Consider the following 17,236-nt stretch of genomic DNA (forward strand, 5'->3'; position numbering starts at 1 on the left):
AGAAGTCCTGGAGTGCTTGAAAAGACTGTTGATGTAAACAGAACCACTGCCAATCTGGACAAAGGGGGACACAAAAGGGACAAATTGGAGTTTGCAGAGTGAGAACCATGGAACCTCGGGTCTGAAGCCAAGAAACCTCAGCCAGGAGAGTGGACCCACCCATCTACATTGAGAGGGGGAGTTTACCCTGAAGGGTGATGATGAGTGTCCCACCTTGTTGCAGTGGAAGAGTCGTGCAGCCTCAGGCCTTGGAGAAGGTACAGCATGCTGCTTGGGGGACTGGGGAGAGCCTGGCTGCCACACATGGAGGGGCTGAGCATGTGCCCTGGAAACGCAGAGAGCCCAGGTGTGGCCCCGATGCCTGGAGAGAGTGGAGCCGAGAAAAATGTGGTCTCCTCAATGTCCCCTGAGTTTGATTCGGAAAGAGGCAGGCCACTGCATAGGCCCTTGGAAAGGGTGGGACTGCCACTTTCTAAAGCTGAAGGATAAATGACTTTCAGACTTTGAAATCCAATGGTGTTTGCCCTGCAGGTTTTCCTTCCAATTTCTCCCTATGGATTCTGTGACTGACCCTCCTTTGCATATTGGCTCCAAATAACTTGTTATTCATAGGTCTACAGCTAGGAGAGAATTTTTTGCACCTTAATATTGTTTAAGGTGATGTGTGTAGTTGCCAAGTTGACAAGGGGTGGACATGTGGTAGTTAGATTTAGTTAACTTGGCCAGGTGAAGGCACCTAGTTCCATTGCTATGGGCATGACCCAATGGTACGTGAACCTCATCTGTTGCTGATTACATCTGCAGTCGGCTAGGAGGTATGCCTGCTGTAATGAATGACGTTTGACTTAATTGGCTGGTGCTTAAATGAGAAAGCGCAAGGTAACACAGCTCAAGCAGCTCAGCATACCTCATCTCGGCACAAGCAGCTCAGCCCACGCCTTTGGAGATGCAGAAAGAAATCACCCCAGAGAAAGTTGTTGGAACCCAGAGGCCTGGAGAGAAGGCCAGCAGAGATTGTCCTGTGTCTTCCCACGTAAGAAAGAACCTCAGTTGAAAGTTAGCTGCCTTTCCTCTGAAGAACTAACGAAATAAAGCCCCTTTTATTAAAAGCCAATCCATCTCTGGTGTGTTGCATTCTGGCAGCAAGCAAGCTAGAACAGAAGATCTTCCAAGCTAGCTGCAGGGGTTGGCTGGAGGGGAGGGACAGTCTGTTCTTTTGGACCCACACTTCCCCGTGCATTGCTGTTTGCCCCCAATGGGGTCACACCCGAACTCACCCCATTCTCTCTATCTCAATTTCTCCACTTTTTCATTCAGGACCTTCCCATATAATGTAGAAGATCTTCTCTGGTCACTTGCATGCTGGAACTGTAGTGCGGGTCATTTTTCTGTCCTTTCTTTTGTTGTTCCACGGAGCAGGGGTGAACTCAGTCTACCCCATGCCACCATCTTCCCGGAAGTCCCACAATAGCTTTTATGATTCAGCCTTGAAAATTATACGCCTTCACATTTGTCTTATAATATTATTAAAAGTGAGTCATTAAGTCCAGCTCACACTGAATGGAAGGGGAATTGGCCTCTTTCTTTTGACGAGACGATTGTTTAAGAATTTGTGGCCATATTTGAAAATCAGCATGCCAAGAAATCTTCTAATTCATAAATCAGTTTCTATCCCTAGTTTGATAGCCAGAAAAGAAATTAAGAACATCCCAATCCTGAAAAACCATGTCCCCCTGGTAGGATTTACATGTCAGTCTTTGGGATGGCTTGGTTAATGTGAGTCGGTTTTTCAGCTCCCGGTCAACTGTGGGTGACGTGACATAATTAAGATCTTGGCCTCAGAAGCTGAGGGAACCAAAGGCACTGTTAGCCTCAGTGTTCCTGTCTATCCTTGGCCTCCTCCGCCTCCTCCCCAGCTTCCTTGGCCTAAGTACATTACAAGCATCCATTCTTTGCATAATTAAATACAGGGACAGTTCAAAGGGTCTGGAAGTGAGCATTCTATCCATTTCAAATAGTGAGAAATTAGGCTTCCCTTTCCTGCATCAATATCTCCCATGACCAGGGATGGCTCAGAATCTCCACATCCATCCTTAAGTTATTCATCTTCATATCTCCCCCAAGAGCCTGCAGTGTGAAGCTCACAACTGTGCTCAACAGGCGTCTGCTGGATCATTTATTTGTACCCTCCCTGTCGTGACACTTTTCTACCTTGTACCATACTTTTTTCTCCGCTTCCCTATAAAGTGTGAGTTTATAGGGGGAGTCTTCATGCATATACTTCTCTAGGTAGGAAGTACTTCAGCGAATACATACCGAACGAAAGAAAGAAGGAATCACTGGCACCCAATCCGCATTCCTTGATTGACTCTAGCTCAGGGGACTTACATCAAGAGAGGTCTGCTCCTACATCCCTTCCTTGCAGTCACGATTCAGTTTCCTCCACATAATTTATTTTCACTTTTTCCTAAAGTCACCGAGGGTGCTGAGGTTTCAGGCAGGATCCGTGACATGCAGAGAAAGGAGAGGCCACAGGCTGGCCCGGCAGCGCCATCCGAGCACACCAGCCAACTCCTGGTCCACTAAGCGGCGGAACCTTGCACCTTCTCGCTGCAAGGGCGCCTCCTTCGCTCCGGCGCGCCCTTCCCGGGGTCGCCCCCACTTCCTAACCCCGGCCCTTCCTCACCCTGCCCCGCCCTGAGCCTGCGCTCGGGCTGCGGCCGCCCAGGACTACAACTCCCGAGACGCCGCGCGCGCCGCCCGTCCCCGCGCGCCCCGGCTGCGGAGGGCCGGCGCTGTGTGCACGTGCGCGCGGCGGGCGGCCGGATGGCTCTACGCGGGTGGGTAGCGGCGGCCCGTGCGGCCGCGGGATTCCGGTGCCGCTGCCTAGGGAGGGGCTACGCGGTAGGCCGCGCTCAGGTGAGGACGCCCGGGGCCGCCGCCAAGCAGGTGCTCAGGGCTGGGGGTGGGGCCCGGCGCCGCGGGTAGGGAGGCGCGGCCGGCGGGGCGCTCCAGCATCCCAGGGCTCCTGGGAATGGCCTTCTCCAGGCCGCTGACCTCAAGAGCACTTCCTCCTTGCCTTGGGCTCGAATGTCTTCCACGTCCTACCTCCCCTGACTCAGGCGATTTGCAGCACCTTCAGCCTAGAAGAAAATTCACTCCAATTAGAGAGTGACAAAAAAGGAAACTCCAAAAATGTGCACCGAGATTGTACTTTGGCCCTTTGACGTTCTCCATCGCCGGAATTCCTCGACTGTTCTTGTTCCTTTTTCCCGTTCTCAGTGTTGACTCCTGCGCTCCTTCCTTATAGCTTTTCACAGTGAGAACTTTTTTGGTTGTGTTTTTCAACTATATTTGAAAGGGATTTGGGGATTTGAGGTGAGGCCCCTCGAAGAACCGCGCCTTTAGGCGATCACCCCGGGAGCGAAAGTGGACGTGGTGCTGGCGTTTCACTTGGTTCCCATTCGTCTGGGGACCTTGTTTGTCAAAAGCTGTAGGGAGCTAAGAATGTATGTAGGGGGAGAGATGAAGGGCACCGGGGGAAGGGACAGGAAAAGAATTGGCGCCCTGATTTGTAGCAAGTACTTGAGTGATAGCTAATTGTCTTAACAATTTTGGAGGTTAGGAAGGACGTGCAAGCTCGAAGTCAAGTTTTTAAGTGCGTTTTATGAAGTCAGACAGCTGGTAGACGACTGTGCTAGTATTCTGCGCTGGAGCAGTCTCATCCCTAGCCCTTACTCTCCCTGGGCCGTTTTGCCTTTCTTTAAAGGGGATTGCTTTGTCTTCTGCATTCGCAGTTTCTGCACGTAGTAATGATAATATTTTACATTTGTGTAGTGCTTCCACAGTGGCCCTTTGATGCATCTTTAATCACTTATTCATTTTTAAAACGCAGCACTTTGTGCTAGGCACTGTTCTAAGTACTTCACAATTGTATTTTGTGAGTCAGGGGAGGCAGGGCGTGGCAGGGACATTCGAGCCCACAGTTCGTACAATCTTCATAGCGACTCGGTGAGGTAAGTACTATCATTATTCCCATTTTACAGATGGAGGGACTGAGGCACAGAGAGGTTAAGCACCTTGCCCAAGGCCACACAACTGGTGAGTGGCAGAATCTGGTAGCCAGGCAGCCTGGTTCCAGAGTCCTTAAGAGCTATGTTATCGTTGTCCTTATTTTATATATGGAGTAGCTAAGGCTCAGAGAAATTAGGTGATTTGGTCAGTGTCACAGAGCCAGAGGGTGGCCAAACTGAAGTATGGAACAAGAATGTGTTGATAAACTGACTCTGTAATCTACGATGATATAAACATAAAAGATTACTGTAATTTATAGATATTGTATTGGCTCTAGTATCTTTCCTGGTCGTGCGCTATCTCTGAGTGATTTTGTTTTTAATTGACAAAACATAACACACAAACACGAACATTTGTAACATGAACATTCCATTCTTTGTCTATAATCAGTGACCCACAATGTCATTACATAGTTGTGTATTCATCACCATGATCATTTCTTAGAACATTTGCATCACTCCAGAAAAAGAAATAAAAAGAAAAAAGAAAAACTCATGCATACCATACCCCTTACCCTTCCCTCTCATTGACTGCTGGTATTTCCATCTACCCATTATATTTTAACCTTTGTTCCCCCTATTTTTTTTCTATACCCATTATCACTCCCTTTCATTGATGAGTGACTTTTATTGATAGCAAAAAAAAAAAAGGAGAGAGAGAGAGAGAGAGCGAGAAGAAAGGGTGGTGACATAGCATTAAGCTTTAGAATTGAATCTTGCTTACAAGTTCTTTAGCTTTCTAAGCTTCAGTTCCCCATCTGTATATCTGGGTATTATTTACCATGCAGTGGTTTTGTAAGAATAAATAGGATGATACCTGGAGGGTACTTTGCATACTGAATGGCACATAGTAAGTCTTCCCATATGTGGAATTGATTGAATAAGAATGGTTTTCACTGCTATCATTGTTGAAAACATGCCAAACCAATTCCTAGGTAAAAGCAAAACACAAAGGGGCATCTTAGTGATCCCTTCATTTCAGATGAACCTTAAAACCCTGCACATTTTATCACTACCACAAATATGAACTTTAATTAGAGCAGGCCTAGTACTCAGGATTTAAAAAAAAATCAATGGCAGAAAAAAATCAGGATACAGATGCAGAAGAGGATAAAATGAATCAGACCACCCCTTCCATCTGATCTCCAGGCAACTTTGTTGTTTATAGTGCAGGACCTGTTGAAGGCAGAAATGAGCCTGGTGTTAGGAAGGAAGGATTAGGAACCCTGGTGTTATTTACCACCTGAGGGGCTGGTGGTCGTGGTGTTGATTATTCAGTGTTATTTAGAGATAAGGGAGCCTTAAGGATATTGCTTAAATGGTCCTGAAAAATCTTCCAGCTCTAAGCCGGAGCCAGATCTTGTGAATATTTAGGATATTACCACTAAGACCAAAAAAACTGTCTGGTTAAATTTTGCAGCCATCAGCACAGATGAACTCTCTCTCTCTCTCTTTTTTTTTAAAACTATACATTTAAAAAATATCCCAAAACAGAAAATAATATTTTGAACCCCATTTTTCCTTCTCCCAGATTCAGCAATTATTAGCATATTGCCACACTTGGTTTGCTTATCCCTTCCCTCACCCGACCTCTTTCTGTGGCTGTAAATTTATGATGTGCCATTTTACCCCTAAGGTCTTTGGGCTGTATCTCTAAACAAATGAAAATGTTTTTAACATAACCATGATGCCATTATCATGCCAAACAACCTTAATACTCCTTTATATGACTTAAAAATCCCATCCATGTTAAAATTTCCTAATTGTCTCAAAATTATGGGTCAAGTGAGTTTTAAGTTTATACTTTCAATACCGTATGCAGTGTGTCTGAAACGGTCCCAGCTGGTCTCCTTCAACTTGATTCCCTTCAGTCCATTCAGTCCATGTTCCTCTCTGCAGCCAAAGTTTTTCTATACATAGCTATCTCAAACTCCTTAAATTGACCTGGGACCTTTAATGACCAATCCTCCCTCGCCTCCCCCTCTCCCTGTTGCAGGCTCTTGTGGCCACCCACTTTCCTTACCGCTTAACTTGGCATGCTTTGTGGACCGCGCAGAGCTGCTTCTCTGTCCTGTGTCCCCCCACCCCAGGTGAACTGGGAGGCTGAGACCTTGTCTGTCCTGCTTGTCTGCTCTGGTGTTCTCAGCTCACTAGCAGTGGATATTTGTTAAACGAATTCATATGATTAACTCCTTCAATGCTTAGCTCAAAATTCTCTTCTAGGAAACTACCTCTGTTTAATTCTGTTCATTTACTCAGGACTTATAAACTTGGAATTAATTTCCCCTTGCTAGAATGCTGCATTTCCAGTGGGTTCAGTTGTTCTCTAGACTGGTAGTCCCAGCTAAGGAAGGAGTTCCGGGCTTGGAGTCTCTGTGTTCTTTGGTTGCCCCTCTCAGATCCCCATACCTGTAGTGCATGTGGGCTGAAAGAGTATCTTGACTTAGCCAGTACCCTCAAAAGGAAAATAGCAAATAGGTTAAGTTCGAGTTTTTTTGACGTTTGAAAATATCTTGTACATTAGCAGGCGGTTTACAAAATAGGAAACTGAATGAAGTTTAAAAAAAAATTCAACTTTGTGAATCCAGGAAATGCAGATTGAGATGAAATGAGATATTCTTACTTTAAAATTAACACCTGACAATCTAATACAGGCAAGGATAAAAAGTATGTTGCCCGTGGCCATGTCAGTTGATACAAACAATGCAGTTTGTCAGTAGGCATTGCCATTGAGGTATTCCCACCCTTTGAGTTACTGGTCCTACTTTATTGAATCTAGTCTAAAGGAAAATCCAGAATATGGAAAAATCAGTATACACAAAGAGGTCCTTGCATATTTGTATGTAGTAGCAGAAAATGTGGAAAAACTTAAATGTTCCAAATAAAGGAAATCTAATGTTAATAGATTATCCTCTAAGAACCCTATACAACCAGGAATGATGTTGAGGTAGAGCCATAAGAAGTGATAGGGAAAGAGAGCCAAAGGCTATCACCTTCAAAAATGTAATATGGAAAAGAAAGTACAACCTGATTCCATTCTTTGATGTGCCTAGTTAAAGATAAATACATTTATTTATATGTCCATAAGAAGTTTCTGGGAAAATATATGAGAAAGAGAATAGAACTAGGTAGAAGAAGCAGACACAAAACTGTGCAGCATTTCTCTTGTTTACTGTGTGTGCTGTTACAATAAAACAAAAATTTTAAAGATAGTTATGAACACTGTTGTAAAAGATAATGCTTATGAAGTATGTTAAGCAAAAGGAACAAGATGTAAACTTGAATATATCTAAGGAGCTATGCCAAAAACATACGAATAGGAAAAAGAAGATGGGAAGGAGAATATTAATTGGTTGGTTGTGCTAAAGTGTTGCAATTTTGCTTTCTTTTCCAGTTTAAAAATGGTTTATACTGTGTGAAACCAAACAATGGTTTCGATTGTGTGAAAATTTAATGAAATAGCTACATGTTTAAAAATGAGAAAGAAATACCTCCTTAGTTGTGTAAATGGATTTAACCTGTCAGGAAGGCCGGGCCTTCTTTTCTTAGTTTTTTCTGACCTGGTTTTCAAGGGTGGCCCAGGCGTGTGCCGAGCCTCTCTCTGGAGCCCGTCTTTGGGTCCTAGTTCCTCTCAGCTCTCAAAGCTGTCTCTGTCCTCTTGCCTTCTGTGCAGAGCCCACCCACTTTCGGGTTCCTGTTGGACATCGATGGGGTGCTGGTGCGTGGCCACAGGGTGATTCCCGCCGCTCTGGAAGCCTTCCGCAGGCTGGTGGACACGCGGGGGCAGCTGCGGGTGCCTGTGGTCTTTGTCACCAACGCTGGGAACATCTTACAGCACAGCAAAGCCCGGGAACTGTCTGCTCTGCTGGGCTGCAAGGTGAGGCAGGAACCTCATTCCAGCTCCGATGATGCCCCCTTCCCATGGCCAGGTGGGTCAGTGCAGATCGCTCAGCTCTGCTGGACGGATAGTACATGAGTAGAGCCTGGTCAGCCGGGTCATTTTTTGTAATGCATCGGAGAGCACAAAAGCCCTGTCTCTGTATTTGACAGTTTTATTCTACTATCTGTGCATCCATTCCTTTTCTTCTGGGCATCAGGGTTATCTCTTTGGGGTGGTCAAACCCTAGAAAGCCAGGGATGAGGCCAGGGTCTTACCTGTCCAAACCCTGCACCTGGCCTTCATGGGACACACCTGAGTGAGGGGTGCCTCCCACGAGCAGCCACACTCACACATGCTCCGTCCCAGCTCGTACAGTCTGCTTTTATTTATAAGAATGGGTTTAGCTTTTGGGAAGGGACCTTTAGAACTTGGGAAAGTAAATAAGGTGCAGATAAATGGGCGATACTGTCTAAACACAGAATGTGCATATTGAACCTCTCTGGACAGGTTTCAAGAAACATTCTGAGCAAGGACTGCATTGTTAGATTTCTTATTCATGCTCAAAAAGCCAAGTCTTTAAGCAGAACTGATAACAAACTGAAACTCTCAGGCAGGTTTCTTTGTTGGTGACAGAATCTGTGTACCCACCCCGAGAAGCCCAGGGGTAGCAGTGAGCTGGGCAGACTTGAGGGATACAGCAGTCAGAACCCACGTCTGCAGGCATTTCCTGTTTTCTTGTTTTTCTCCCACCTGCATGGTGGCCTCTAGAAGGATTGAGTGCCAGATAGGGCTGGCTTTTTTCTTTTCTGGGCAGCTTTCTGCCTGTCCCCCCCAATAGGTGAGAAAACCCTCTACCTGTCCTCCCATTATTTGCCCTCACTGGTCACATCTTCCTCTGCTCTGTTCTATTTCTTGCCTGTTCCTGCAGGTGGAGCCAGACCAAGTCATCCTCTCCCACAGCCCCATGAAGCTCTTCTCACAGTTCCACGGGAAGAGGATGCTAGTGTCTGGGCAGGGACCCCTGGTGGAAAATGCCCAAGTGTATCCTTTTCGTGTCTCTTGCTCTGGCTGATGAGGAAGGGGCAGGCCTGGGGCTCTCCTCCCCTGGTAAGGCACTCATAGGGAGGAGGAGGAGGAGGCTGGGGCTCATGGGTGTGTGGTGGGCTCTCAGGGAGGGGGCACCTCTCATATGTGGCCAGTCCTCTAGCTTGGTGGTTTCCAAAAGCTAGCCCCCATGCCACTGCACTGGAATCTTCTGGGGAGCTAAAAGCGGATTCCTGGGCCTTACCAGGAGAGTCTTGGTTCACTAGCTCTGGGGTAAAACTCTGGAAATCTGTTAAAATAAGCAAAAAACAACAAGCTCTCCTGGTGATTCTGATGTTACTTGGGGTGCTCAGTTTGCCAGCCAGTATTAAACATCTACCATGAAACCCCATTCCCCAGCCTTTGAGCTTGTTTTTATCGAAAAGCAGAATATCGGTCGCTTTTTTCACGCAGCACATTCGTTCGTGCCCCCTGTGTACCAGCTTGTGCTCTAATAACTTTGCACCTGAAGTCAGTGCTTCCCTCAGAGCACCTAGTGCTGGCCCTGATTCCTCGGATTTCCTTGACACAGGGAATGCATTTTCCCCTTCTGGTCGCATACTCTCCAGCAGCCCCCTCCCCCCCTTTTTTTGAAGTCTAAGCCACATACAATTTATCTTTGGGGTCCTAACACCTCTTAGAGGAGGCGTCAAAGGGGCTTAGGGTCTGTGACTCAGTCATATGTGAGAAGGCAAAAAGAGCACACCTTTGAGAATAAGGGGTAGTGCAGATGGCATATGATAGGAGGCTGAAATGAGTGGGGTCAGTTCTAGGTGCCTTAAGTGGGCAGGGAAAGGGTTTTCCTTGGAGCAGGAATTGCCTGTGGCTTCACGGATGGGCCGCAGGAGAGAATGTCGTTCTGCCAGGCAGGGGAATGTAAGGAGGCCGGAAAGAGGAGGGACGGTAAGGAGGCCCAGTCAGTAGCCTGGCACAGAGGTTGGGATGAGTGGGGGAGATTGGAGAGCAAGCAGAAAGGGGAGTGCCAAGGGTAGGGCACCTCAGACACAAACCTTTCCTTCAATATTCAGCTCGAGTCTCACCTCTCCCTGACTGCCTGCTTCCTAGTTTACCAAGCACCTCCCCCTTGGGAACTCCTCTGCCACAAGGGGCAGTGCAGTCCATGGGACATGTGTTTGTATGGGCACTCAGTATGTGTGAGGGTCTTGAGTCAGGAATCCTCATATGCTTTTGTTCCCTGGCATAGGATGTGGTACCTAGAAGGTGCTTGGTGGCAGCTAATGGTGGCTCATGATGCCACCTCCTCTTGGCAGGACCCTTAGAATTTGTGCTGTCCTTGCTGACTCTGCCTGGGCTCTGATAGGATCCCTCCTGCCTGGCGATTGGGGTTTGACCAGGACAGGGTCCAGTTGCGCCCCCCCCTCCCCCCCGTGAGGTCTGGTGCTTTCAGAAAGGCACCTTCCTCGGCGCTGTCCAGCTTGCTTCCCTGACCTGGCTCTAGACTGGGCTTCCACAACGTGGTTACTGTGGACGAGCTGCGGACAGCCTTCCCCATGCTCGACATGGTTGATCTGGAGCGGCGGCCCAAGACCATGGTAATGCCCGCGTGCACCCCCTCCCAGGGCCTGTGTTCACCTCTGGCCCCCCATTGCTGCATGGGCTTCCTTCGCCCACCCTGCACCCACCTTCCCTCTCAAAGCTACGTTTGGTTCAGGCTTCAACAGTGCTACTTCCTTGGAGAGGAACATCTGGCTGAAGATTTGGGCCCTAGGATATAAACAATGACCCAGAGGGACAAACAGCTCTTAAGTCCTTTCCTTACACATTGTTCGTGACCAGCCAAGAGCCCCTTTCAGAGCTTCAGCATCTCTTCCCTCCGGGAGTTCATAGTCTGCTAGCTGGCCTCCCCAGAGTCACTTGGGAGAATTGCTGATCTTTGTAAAATTAATCCCCACTGGAAAAAGCACTTGTTTGTGAAAGTGACAGAGTCTGAGAATCTGCCCCTGTGTCTTTTGGATTTGGCTCATATTTGCAGGCACTGGTTTCATTTCTCATCTCTTCTGGTCAGCACTAATAAGGCTGCTCTTTGACCCTTGGTTTTATACCCTCTAGATGCTTGGTTTGAACTTTGGGTTTGCACTGTTCAGAGGACAACCACCTGTCACTTTGAGGTGCCCCTTGGCCCTCCTTTTGCCTCAGGTGGACTTTGATATTTTACCCTCAAAATTTAATGACAAGCAGTTGAAAGCAAGCTTAATTGTACCCACTTATATTACTGAATTTAGCTTCTCCAGAGCTTTCCAGTTGAGTAGAGGCACTGTCCCCCTGACCACTCTCCCAGGGCTGTGTGGTTTGTGTGGAGACACAGAATGTCAGAGCAGTAGCTGGGAAGTACCAGGGGCCTCACCTACCCTGGGCCATGTGGCTGGCGAGTGGCAGAGCTAAGACTGTAACCTGGGCAGGGAATGGACTCAAGAGGTTGGGGGAATGGAGGCTCTTGCCTTCTAAACTGATGCTGAGAAGATGGTCTGTCATGCCCTGACAGCCTCCTTTTTCTCCAGAGGCTCCCCTTCATCTCTCATCTCTTGCCTGGCCCATTTCCTGCCTCCTCTCCTTGCTGGAGAGGGATAGCATACCAGGCCTTCCTCGGGCTTCCCTCGTCGTGTGGCATCCCTCAGCCTGTTCTGAGACCCACCTGGCACACTCATCCAACCGTTTCCCATGGCTTCCTTCCTCAGGCCTCTCTAGCTTTTCCTTGGCTTGAGCTAGCCCTGGGAGATGGGCTTCAATGTGTGTGGAATGTCTTTCTTCCTGCCCAGCCTTGGAGCAGGAGTTCAGGTCTGGTGGCGGAAGGTGATCTCTGTGTTGATGGGTCTCTTCTTTGTCTCTTGGCAGCCCCTTCCGAGGAGTGACTTCCCAGCCATTGAAGGTAAATGAGGGCTTCTTGTCAGGGTGTCTGGTTTTCCTCTGTCCTTTCAGGCCCTCATGGCCCTGTTAGTGCACCTGGCAGGCCTGCTTCTAGTAGAGTAATATAGGTGTTATTGGGGTGGGGTTGTAGGTGTGATGGAAGCAGCCTTACAGGTGGGATGGGGGGTGGGTATTATTGGTGACTTAGAAATTAGGAGTAGCCTTGCTATTGGTGAAGTGATTTTCCAAAATAGGAAACAACTCTTGGCAAAATTTTGGAAAAGCATAATATAGGCTTCTCTCAATTTACATGGTCGCTGAATTTTTTGAAAGGTCTGCAATCATTAAAACTGATTGTAAAATCATGTGCGGTTAGGGTTTAGGAGTTAGGGTTTAGGCCCAAGTAGTAGTAACAGGTTGTTCATCCACATGAAAATCAGGTGGGCCCTGCAGCGGTTATTAGGATTGGGACAGTGTTTTATCATGACTATCCTGAGCATCTCATGTCCCCGGCCCCTTCTGCAGCCTTCACCCACTGTGCCATCCATGACAATTAAAATATGCCCTGCATTTTCCAGAATGGCCCCCTAGGGGGCGACACTGCCTCATCGAGAAGCACCAACTTGTTCCTGTTACCTAGTCTCACAGTTCATTCATGGCACCTGCCTTTTGTTGGGAGTATGCTATGTGTACATCTCTGGGTTAAGTGCTCTCTTGATCGAGTCTTGCTTTTATCCTCATAACAGCAGTGTACTTAGGTGTTGTTACTGTGTGGCTTAGAGAGGGTCGGTAACTTGTTCACAATTTATAGGAAAATTGGTTGAGTCAGGATTTGAATTCCGGTCTCTGCATCATTCCAGATCCCTCTCTCATAACCGCTGAGTTATACTGTGACTCAGAGGAGATGTAACTGAGGTACTGGAAGCCGTTGTTGAGGACATGCAGTGGGAGGAAGCAAGCCTGAGACTTGCTGCTGCCCTCTTTTTTTTTTTAGCTCCTCCTGTGGGGTACTGGTGCCAAAGGTTAAAACGGGAACCTATAGGGAGCCCCTTCCCAGGCTCTGGGCTCTGTTCACCATGGGTGAATGGGTGAGTGGCTCTTTCAAGGCTGGTTCAGGGTGAGTGCCATGGGTGAAGTGCTTGGTGGGTAGCACCAGCTGGTCGCAGCTGACCTGAGGACCGCCTCTAGCCCACCTCTGAGAGTAGGCTGTCCCCCCTGCATCCCTCACCCCCACACTTTTGCTCTTGACAGGGGTACTCCTCCTTGGGGAGCCGGTCCGCTGGGAGACAAGCCTGCAGCTGATCATGGACGTTCTGCTCAGCAATGGGAACCCTGGGACTGGCCTGGCTACAGCCCCCTACCCCCACCTGCCTGTTCTGGCCAGCAACATGGATCTCCTTTGGATGGCAGAAGCCAAGATGCCCAGGTGAGAAAGCCTCTACTCCATACCCAGCTGTGCAGACATCATCCGTTCTGTCCATTTTGGGGGCTGAGCACAGGTAGACCACAGGTATAAATGGCCCTTTACTCTGGCCCTCAAGTTGGAAGGCCATCTGATGGCTACGGGGTCCTATTGGGTGTTTTCATCTGCAGAGTTGAGGATTAGAGTCTTTCTCACATTGCTGCTGGCTCCCAGCAAGCTGAGGCTGATTGTCAGCAGAGGAAGGATGGTCCAGTACTGCCCCAGGTCACCCAACTCAGGTGCTCCAAAGAGGTTGGGGTTTATGGCGTTCTCACTCGTCAGTTTTTCTTTTCTTTAATTAATAGACTTTAATTTTTAAAGTAGTTTTAAGTTTACAGAGCCGAAAGTACTGTGTTCCCTTTGCCCTTCTTGCCCTGTACGCAGCTTCCCCCATTATTAACTGTCTTGTCATTTTTAAAGTGTATTTTTGCAGTATGAGATTAGGTATTTTCTCTGAAGTATTGCTCCTAAAGTTAGGATAGGGCATGCTGACAGAATGTGAGGGGATTTGGTTGTGTGGGCGGTGAACTAAATAGCAAGGGGCAGGTTTTGATTTATAAGCCAGATTTGAAGTTAAATTTTCTCTCAATCATTTAACAATTGAAAATAAAATCTCCACATAAATAACACTAAAATATAACTTTGAAGTAGCATAATATCATTTAGAATTTGCTTGAGCTGCAAGAGAAGAAAACACAAGAAAAAAGTGTCTTAAACAAGATAGAGACTTATTTATTTCTAATGTGAAAGAAGTCTGGGGTAGGTAGTCTGGAGGTTGCACAGAGGCGGTACTGTGGCAGGTACCTTCTGTCTTCTTGCTCTGTAATCTTCAACCCTTTGCTGTGTAATCCAGAGTGGCTGCCTGAACTCCAGCCATCACATCAGCATTCCAGGTGGCAGGAAGGAGTGGGAGAGGACTGAGGAGAGCACTCCTTCCCCCATTGTAAATTCCTGGGAGTTTAGCCCAGTAAATCTGCTTTGATTGGCTGTTTGACTATAGCTTAGTAACATGGCCACACCTAGCTGTGAGGGTAGCAAGGGAATGCCCTTTTTTTTTATATACTACTTAGTGGTAATGTGTTCAGTTGAGATGGCACTAAGAAAGAAGGGGAGAGTGGCAACCAGTGGTCTGCCACAAAACTAACACAGAGCCTACAAAACTTTGGTTTCTGGAGTCAGACTCTCTGTGTTGGAATTCTGGCTCTACCTCCTTGAAAGTTACTTAATTTTCCCTGTCTCAGCTTCCTCACTGTGAAAGGGGGATAATAATACGTACCTCATCTCTCTGTCTGCGTCTATTCTTATTCCTCTGTTTCTATCTATTCCTATACTGTATCTGTATCATAACACCTCATGTGATGTGCTGGCTCCATGCCTGTACCTCGTAAGTGCTCAGCATTGGCTCTCCTTTCTTAAAGTAATTTAACTTTGATGCATCACTGCCAGCGCCCTGGAGGATTGCTTGGCATCCGTGGGTACTGCTGAGAGAAAGGCAGTCGTCTAGAAAGGCCTGGGCAGAGGAAGACGGAGCAACTGTGCTTTCTTCTCTGGCAGGTTTGGCCACGGCACCTTTCTCCTGTGCCTGGAGACCATTTACCGGAAAGTGACGGGCAGAGAACTGCGATATGAGGGCTTGATGGGCAAACCCAGCGTCCTCACTTACCGATATGCAGAGGACCTGATCCAGCAGCAGGCGGAGAGGCGGGGCTGGGCCGCCCCCATTCGGAAACTTTATGCTGTAGGGTAAGCGCCGAGCATCTCTTCTCTCTTCCCTTCTCCCTATCTACTTTCACCCTGCTGTTTCCCTTTATCTCCTTCACTCCCTACCCCAAAGTTGCTCTCTGTGCTCTTTGCCTTGCATCACTGAACTTGTTTTTCTCCCGTTTCCTTTTCCGGTGCATCCATCCCGCCAGTGACAACCCTATGTCCGATGTGTATGGTGCCAACTTGTTCCACGAGTACCTGCAGCAGGCACAGCGTGATGGGCGGGAGGAGTCGGGGACTGGAGGCTCGAGGCAGCGGCGGCCCTTGGCGACCCAGAGCTGCGCCTCCATTCTGGTGTGCACTGGTGTGTACAGTCCCAGGGACCCGGATCCCACAGAGCCAGCCCAGGGGCCAGACGAGCCTCTGTTCCACGGGCACCGGGACTTTAGCTTCAGTCCGGGCCTCATGGAGGCATCCCACGTGGTGAATGACGTGAACGAGGCCGTGCAGCTGGTTTTTCGTGAGGAGGGCTGGGCTTTGTAGCGAGGGCTGTGCGGTGGAGACAGCCGAGAGCTGGAGGTGAACCCTTTGCCACCTCTTCCTGCTGCCCCTCAGGCCTGGTGCGACTGGTCACTTGAAAGAAAAACAATAGCTTTTTTCTTCTGAGCAGACGCCACAGAAATGTACCCTGAGTAGCATTTTGGGTGGAATTCTCAGGGTTTCTGGGTCCTGTTCCTGTTTTGCCTCTGCTGGCAGTTTGATCTCAGGCCAATCCCTTTACCCCTGTGCCTCAGTTTCCTTCTCGTTTTGGTCAGGATTTGTGAAAGGGGAGGTGCTGTGCACTGCTGTGCATGTGTCTACAGGGCTCTCGTCACAGAAGGAACCCCGCAGGCCAGCAAGGTGTGTAGTTCACACTCAGGTACTGCTTTTTACTGTGATTTAGATTCTTGCTCATGACTTTGGGTCTTGTTTTTTAAAATTAAAATGATTGTAATAAATAGTCATTATGCAGTTTCTTATGAAGCCCGTTCTGCCTGGCACTCTAAGCCTGTGGGGGAAGGATAGTGGTTGACCTTGAGGCAGAGGCATCTGCGGCATCTAACTCCCATGAGGTGCTGCCCTCAGCTCCCTACCTCTGCCGTCCTCCTACCCCACACCTACACCAGTCTGGGCTGTAAAGCCTGAACCTCCCAGGAAGGAGTTATGCTCAGGCTTTGGCATACACTCAGTACCTTCCCTAGTGTGGAAAGAAAGGGAATCCAGTTACATTTAACACAAACTGATTTACTCCCCTCTTTCTTACAGCTCTTTACTTGCCTACATCTTACTGAATTCTTGATACCTCTCAGGTGCCTAGTAGTCATTTAGAGGTGAGGAGGGAGCAAGGGAGATAGCATAAGAGTGCTCATTAAAGTAGGAGGGGACTGGAGAGCTAGAGTCCCACTGGCTGGGTGAATCACACATCTGAGGAAGGAGGGAATGACAAGCTCTGTCACAACGTGGTGATTATACACAAGGAGAGGCTTGGGCCCTGGGCCTCTTCTCTTTACCTGTGCTCACTCTGTAAGTATTGGGACTTAATGAAGTCCGAAGTCAAGTACCTGACCATCCTCCTCCAGTATCCCAAGCACAGTCTGATTCCTCTGGCCGTTTTCCCCCAGCTGGGACATAACAGCCCCTTCTCGGCACTTAGGCCAAAGGCTTGGAGTTGTCCGGTTTTCTCTCATCCTGTATACAGTCCCTCAATCCTACCCTCCCTTCATCCCTGCCTTCTGGTCCCCACTCACTGGCCCATAAGTCAGATCATGTCTATTCTGTGATCAGAACCCTCCTGGGACTTCCCATCACACTCAGACTAAAAACCAGAGTTACCACATCGTACCTGCCTCCATCCCGCCCCTCCATTACCCACTGGGCCTTACCTGCTGCCTTCTGGGCATCTTTTCCAGGCAGCCCCACTGGCCCCTGGCCGTTCCTTGAACACTGTGACCTTCCTTCCTTGGAGCCTCTGGGCCCACAGTTTTCCCTTCTTACCTCCCAGTGTTTACACAGCTCACCTCATCACTTCATACAGGTCCAGGGTGTATGTCACCACAAAGGGACTTCCCTCAACTCCCTGTTTAAAAACAGCACTCCTCTACCTTTTCCTACGTTGTTTTTTCCCATAGT

General features: G+C 48.3%; 1 protein-coding gene across 1 annotated transcript; it reads left to right on the plus strand.

The window, feature by feature from the left end:
* The first annotated feature begins 2,818 nt into the window (after positions 1-2,818).
* Positions 2,819-16,065, plus strand: HDHD5 (haloacid dehalogenase like hydrolase domain containing 5). Its single transcript, XM_077169585.1, has 8 exons — positions 2,819-2,919; positions 7,747-7,950; positions 8,882-8,994; positions 10,496-10,589; positions 11,890-11,923; positions 13,153-13,327; positions 14,918-15,106; positions 15,277-16,065. The coding sequence occupies exons 1-8, from the start codon at positions 2,827-2,829 to the stop codon at positions 15,608-15,610; spliced, it is 1,236 nt and encodes a 411-aa protein (XP_077025700.1). The 5' UTR covers positions 2,819-2,826; the 3' UTR covers positions 15,611-16,065.
* Positions 16,066-17,236: the final 1,171 nt, after the last annotated feature.

The sequence above is a fragment of the Tamandua tetradactyla genome, chromosome 7 (genome assembly GCF_023851605.1).
Source record: "Tamandua tetradactyla isolate mTamTet1 chromosome 7, mTamTet1.pri, whole genome shotgun sequence".
Taxonomy (NCBI): Eukaryota; Metazoa; Chordata; class Mammalia; order Pilosa; family Myrmecophagidae; genus Tamandua; species Tamandua tetradactyla.

Excerpts from the sequence above, each read along its gene's own strand:
- HDHD5 (XM_077169585.1), top strand. The coding sequence starts at position 2,827 with ATGGCTCTACGCGGGTGGGTAGCGGCGGCCCGTGCGGCCGCGGGATTC. Across the intron at positions 7,951-8,881 it reads CTGCTCTGCTGGGCTGCAAG|GTGGAGCCAGACCAAGTCAT; the intron begins GTGAGGCAGGAA and ends CTGTTCCTGCAG. Across the intron at positions 8,995-10,495 it reads CTGGTGGAAAATGCCCAAGT|ACTGGGCTTCCACAACGTGG; the intron begins GTATCCTTTTCG and ends ACCTGGCTCTAG.